The sequence below is a fragment of the Aulonocara sp. 'chitande type north' Nkhata Bay genome, linkage group LG16, assembly GCF_057382095.1.
Source record: "Aulonocara sp. 'chitande type north' Nkhata Bay isolate Kocher_YH1m ecotype deep benthic linkage group LG16, A_spYH_male_GT1.1, whole genome shotgun sequence".
Classification (NCBI taxonomy): Eukaryota; Metazoa; Chordata; class Actinopteri; order Cichliformes; family Cichlidae; genus Aulonocara; species Aulonocara sp. 'chitande type north' Nkhata Bay.
Genome location: NC_141359.1, coordinates 17,830,007 through 17,836,006, shown reverse-complemented (window position 1 = coordinate 17,836,006; position 6,000 = coordinate 17,830,007). Strand labels below are relative to the sequence as shown.

General features: G+C 41.4%; 1 protein-coding gene across 1 annotated transcript; it reads right to left on the bottom strand.

Moving 5' to 3' along the window:
• Window positions 1-3,186: 3,186 nt before the first annotated feature.
• Window positions 3,187-5,780, bottom strand: gpr18 (G protein-coupled receptor 18). Its single transcript, XM_086266931.1, has 3 exons — window positions 5,683-5,780; window positions 4,907-4,956; window positions 3,187-4,616 (listed from the first exon to the last, which is right to left on the bottom strand). Exons 2-3 carry the CDS (start codon window positions 4,939-4,941, stop codon window positions 3,605-3,607), a joined length of 1,047 nt encoding a protein of 348 aa, XP_086123057.1. The 5' UTR covers window positions 4,942-4,956; window positions 5,683-5,780; the 3' UTR covers window positions 3,187-3,604.
• Between the last annotated feature and the right edge of the window lie 220 nt (window positions 5,781-6,000).

Here is a 6,000-nt window from a genome sequence, read left to right as displayed (position 1 = left end):
TGCAGAAGTAGACTGCAGTTGCCAGAGGAAAAGATTACCTCTGAGAGGCTATCCTTGCTAATGTGCATACCTCACACAGTTCCTGCTCTTCATAAGATATGATTGCACGTCCAAATACAGATAAAAACAATAGCTCATGTGCTTAACCTAGTTTTGTCCACAAAAGGAATCCATTAGTCTCATTGTGCAGCCCTTAAGCTCAGTATCGCAGGGGGGAATCCGCCGTTGCACCGCTACATCCACGCACATGTGCCTCTCATTTCCTATGGCAGTCCAGAAGTATCCTTCAACATCCTATTGTAAAGTTTACCAGGGGAGAGGTTCAGCGTATTAAAGTGCCCTGAGAGAAACGCTAAACGATGTAAATGCAGGCAGCTGCTGGCTGCTAATGCCATACAGTAGATGAGGAGGCCCAGCTGAGGCTGGATGTGTACAGTATCTATATAACATTATAGGCCCTCTTTCATGTCCTTGTGCTCTCTAATGGGAACAATATGAAGACTGATGGTATATAGTAAAACTGTGGAAAACATTGCTTCAAACAAAACTGTTACAAAATCCACTAGGCACCTTTGTTTCGGCATTAATTTGAAGTCAGTCAACATTTTATTTTACATTATTTGTGAGACAGTTAAAAAAACCCAAAGTAAACCAAAGTGTTTCGTTTGGTTTGGTGGCTTTAATTTTAACTACTAGTAAATGGAGTGGCAGAAAAAGCGCATTTCCACAACTGAACAATACTTCTAGTCAGCAGTTTGTCCATTTCTCACGTTTTTCTTTACAGCACATAGCATGCAGGTGTCTCTGTGTGAATATATTTTAGTTGTATTGGAATTTTGTTAATGTTTTAAATGCACAATCTTTCCATGCATCCCCCCCAGGCTACGGTACAACTGTAGCTCTAACTACTCCTTCTTTTCTCCTAATTCAGAGGAGTATTTTCTCCCAGATCTGCTTTGACTTTCAGGATTTAATGGAACACACATGAACACGCAGCATCAGAAACCAGCTCTTTAGAAACACTTTTAATCACGGCACAGATAAATATATAAAAAAAGCACAATCTGAAAAACAAATGCAGCAACACTGTCTCTGATCATCATTTGATAGTGTGCTGACACGCAAACTCTATTAAGCTGTCTTCAAATATGCAAAAATGATATGATTTTACAATGATTACATATTCACTTCCCCAGCTGGCTGGCTCCAAGCGTCTCCATTTGTCATCGACTATTGTGTCCAATTATATGATTAGCTTTGAACACTCCAGCACTTCGAGAGCTCTCGTGTGTTCTGCCGCGCAGAGTGATTCACAAACAAAGTCATTACAACATGTATTCACACATATCAAATAACAAAACAGATGGCCACTGCGCCTGCTGCCTGATTTGTTTTCCACACGAGTGGTGGGAAAAAAAAGAGAAAGGAGAAAAAAAAAAGTATTTTGTGCGAGCTGTGTTTAATGCTGACTGTTTTTATTCCCAAAGAAGAGCAGCTGGCTGTTGCGCTGTTAGATCAGCTCCTATGAAAGACAATCTTGTTTTCATTAATTTCTCTACAACAAAGGCACTTGTTGGGAAGATTTAGAATTACAGCGGGTAAAGCTTCCGGATAATTCATCACAGGGACTTGACAGGAAACTTAATTGTTTTAAATGCCAGTTGCTGTGAGCACTGTGGCTGGTTTGTCTTTGATGTCTAACAGGTGGGACACATAGACAACCCTCTGATGTTTCATTTGACCTTTGACCTCTCCCTTATAAATCCACTTGTAGTCCACCAGCCAATAAACCTATCACCATATGATGAACTGCAGTTCCCAGAATTCCACGAGATTGGAAATTTTGATGTCTGCCTTCTTTTATTTAGGACAGTGTAAATCTAACCCTTTCATGCCATACACACTGGCCTCTTCTTCATCTGAATGCTGTTAACCAATCAGCCGAATGCCACGTGGACCATCAGTGCAGTTTATCCTTTTACTACTGCTTGTGAAAAATCAATCAGAACATTAACAGAATCAGGCACATTTTAAAGACTTTCACAGTTTAATGGGGTATATTTAGCCTGTGTTTGCAAGTGATCAGCTATGCAATAACTTTGCTATCTGTGATTGCACCACAGGGTGCTCTTACTGTGTAATCGAAAGCGCCACTACACTGTTACCCAGCTACACTGGCTTACTGTCTGACCCAATTAAGATTGCGTTGTCGCGACAGAAACAATAACTCAATTATTTTAACAACTGGCCACACCAAAATCAATTCTTAGTGATGTTTGGGCTGGACACCTATCAAAATCGTCACATTTCTTCCACTTACAGCCACTTGGCAGAGACAGAACTGTCACGCATTCACGTCTAACTCATTTCCTTGTCTGTCATTTGAGGAAGAAGAAACTGAGAATAAATTACTTTTGCGGCAGAGACCTGACACTGAAGTATCTCCGTGTAGAAAAAAAGGTTCTCTCTTTTAAGCTTAAGGTGGTTTTAAATCTACCGAATAGCCTCCCTGACATCTCTCGAGCATGTTACTGTAAATGCACTCCAAGCGACTGAATCATTTAACATCCAATCAATACAATTCACATTGCACCATAAACACGCTTTGGTCTGATTCCTGTTTCGGAAAGTTGCTAGGACTTCTGTGTAAATGAGGCGCACTGGTTGTTTCACGGGGAAGAAAAACTGAAGTGTTGGCTTTTGTGAAGCTGGATGTAATAAATGAAATCCCCCAATGAACAAAGAAAAAGACTTTTAAAACAGAAAACAAAAATCTTGCACAGTCTGCTTGACAAAAGTCAAGAAAGCACTGTGATGGCCTGCTCTCCTGGGTTGATGGGATCTGTTGTAGCTGTGCCATGCTGCCATCACCTGGCCAATAAATTTACAGCAATTTTAACAAAACTTGTGGTGTGTTGTATGTGCTGCACCACAGGTTGGACTTTCCCTTTTTTCTATGCAAATCTAAATATAAAAGCAGCCGAAAAAACTTTGCTCCTTGTGTGCATGACATCATGCCGCAGCAATGGCAACATTTGCTCACTTCGCCTCTGCAGAAACCGAGGTGCTGCAGAGGTAAAGTTCAAAACACCGCACGATAACAAACCAAAGAGACAATATGTAAAACCCACCATTGTTTCCTGTAAGTCCCCCCCACCCCCACCCCCCCACCCCCCGTGGAGGCTGTCAGTGACGCTGCGAGTAGGTTGAGAAGAGTTTCAATGTTCACGTACAACAAAGCAGACATTGAGATACTGTGTGCTACATCTTAAATGAATGTGAGCTTTATTTTCACCTGCACACATCACACCTGAGACACAGCCACTCGTGCTTTGTCTGCTAAAGCAAAGATGCACAAAAAAAAGAAGAAAAACACCATCTCAAGTCTCATGGGTGAGTCAATCAGCTCTGAACACAGATGTTTTTTGCCACAACAGCAGCACTCCCATACTGTGAGTGTAAATTACACCTTGGAAATTAATTGCAAGTTCTTGATTTAGACTTTGATAATGAACCATGTACACAGCGATGCATTCAGTGTTACATTGTGCAAGAGCGCTCACAGTACGTATCGCAGTCCCATTTTGAAATGACTGTGGCTGTTTCATATCATTGCGCTGGTCATATTGCTCATTGATCTGATGCTGCCTGTGTGCGTGTGCCTGCTCTTTCGTCTCACGCTCCGCAGATAGTTCCTGTACAGAATCACGCTAATCACCCTGTCCTGGAACTGCTTGGAGACGATGTAGTACAGGATGATATCCAAGACTGTGCTTAGGTTCATGAGGAATGTGGTGAAGACTGCCCAAGTGCTATACCCCCCGTCGATGCCGTTCCCCAGCAAACGGACAACCAAACACACATGAAAAGGCACAAAACACACCAGCACTTGAATAATGAGCGTGATTATAATCCGGATGGACTTTTGCTTTACTTTAGGTTTGAGTTTAGAGGTGCGGCCATGAATCAGATTGTCCACAATGACGACATAGCAGCCGATCATTATGCAGATGGGGACGAGGAAGAAAAAGATGAGTCGCACAAAGTTGACGGGGTTGTCATGGCGCATGTGGATGATGTCTTGCATCTTGATGCAAGTGGTGAAGTTAGAGGCCCGGTCAGGGTCCTTCTGGGAGAAGAGCAATGGTACAGAACTGCCCATGGTCATGACCCAGACCCCAACACTGCCCACCACAGCCTTCGGGACGTTTCTCAACTCCTTGCCGTGCTTTGGCTGGACAATGGCCATGTAACGGTCAGTGCTAATCAGGGCAAACAGCCACAAAGCCATGCAAGGGTAGAAAATGGTGAAGGCTGCCATGATTCGACAGAAAAGATCTCCAAAAGGCCAGTAGTCCTGGTGGTGGTATACCATTCTGAAAGGAAGCAGCAGGATGAAGGTGAGGTCTACCAGTGCCACGTTTATCATGTGGATAGTGACTGAGTTCCTTTTCTTTGTGGTTAGGGCAAACACCCATAAAGCTGTGAAATTAACCATGACTCCAATGACGAAGATGAAGCAGTAGAAAATCAGGCCTGAAATGCGGTACTCCACTGGTCCCTGCTCTGGCTTCATAGTTGCAGACATGTTGGTGGAGTTTAGATCCACTGTCATACTGAAAGACAATGGCGTTTGTTTCAGTTGTCATTCATTAGTACCTTTGTTTCAACATTTCGGTTTATATATCACATGTGGTCATGTCTGATGCAGCTGTGGTGCTTTTAATATTCGTATGACACATCCAAAAAGGTTTTGGTACTGAAAAGGATGTACTTTGGCTACCACTTGTGGATCCCTAAAAGTACATCAGCTACATGGAGCTGAATAATTTCAATCAGCTACAAATTCTTAGAGTGACAGTTATGACCAAAATAATCTGTCAAAACAACTCAAAATATAACTTACATATATGGATTGTTTTGAATCTGTTCCTCATCCATCCACACGAGTAAAATCTGAGAAGAAAGACCAAAACATAAAACTTAGAAAAAATGTAAAACTAAGAGTCTTTCCTAACGTTTAGCACGATCAAACCGTCTGCTCTAGACGGGAATTAAAACGACACAATTAGATTTACAGAAGTGACACTCAGTTGAAATGGTGGCTTCTTCTAAATATGGACATTTTTATGTTACAGATGACAGCAGCAGCTGTTAATTTGAATATATATTTTTAAAATGCGGTGCAGCTGTACCATGCGAAACAGAGAGCTTTCCTATAACTGCAGACAACAAAAATCACCCAAATAAACAGAAAAAGAAAAAAATGAAAGCAAATGTTTGATTGAACTGCAATCTGTGGTTAGAGTCAAATGTGGAAGTGTGATTTGTATCCCTGAGAAAGTGATTTAGTATCTTGATAAGAAATCATGTGACTTCTGTTTGACATTTACCCATTTCTTTTCTACTGTACTCCACTCTACGTACTTTTTTTTTATTGTATGTAAATAAAATTATAGAATATCTATCAATCTAGATATCCCACAGCAAACTAGACATAATCTAGATGAAAGAAAGATGTAAATGAAACAAACATATCATGTGAATCGATTTTTAGTAGCACCAAAAGACGCATACTGTACAAAGTAGCCATGAAACACGTCTGCCAATACTACAACCTTCAACGCTTAAAAGTGAAACAGATCAGGTAGCTTTGCCTGGACAATAAAAGGCTGCACTTACCACAAAAATCAAACAAACATCTTGACAAGCTCACAACAGCAGGTTTATGAAGCCAAATGGAGCTCATGAAGATGTCAGAATACCAAGCTCTCACGGCCAAAACAGGGAAGTGAATACTTTCTCTCTGAATTTGACTGTAATGGTGGCGAGACAGAAGAGGCTGTAAAGCCCCCTTCACTTCCTGTGTCGCCCGTGCGTTATAGTTTCTGCTCTTTTTTAGATTCCTTTACACTGTCTGCGTGGTTGGAACAGAAATGGACTACAGCTTTCCACAGTCTGCAATTACACCCCCTTAAAGAAAATGATGTGCCATTAGAA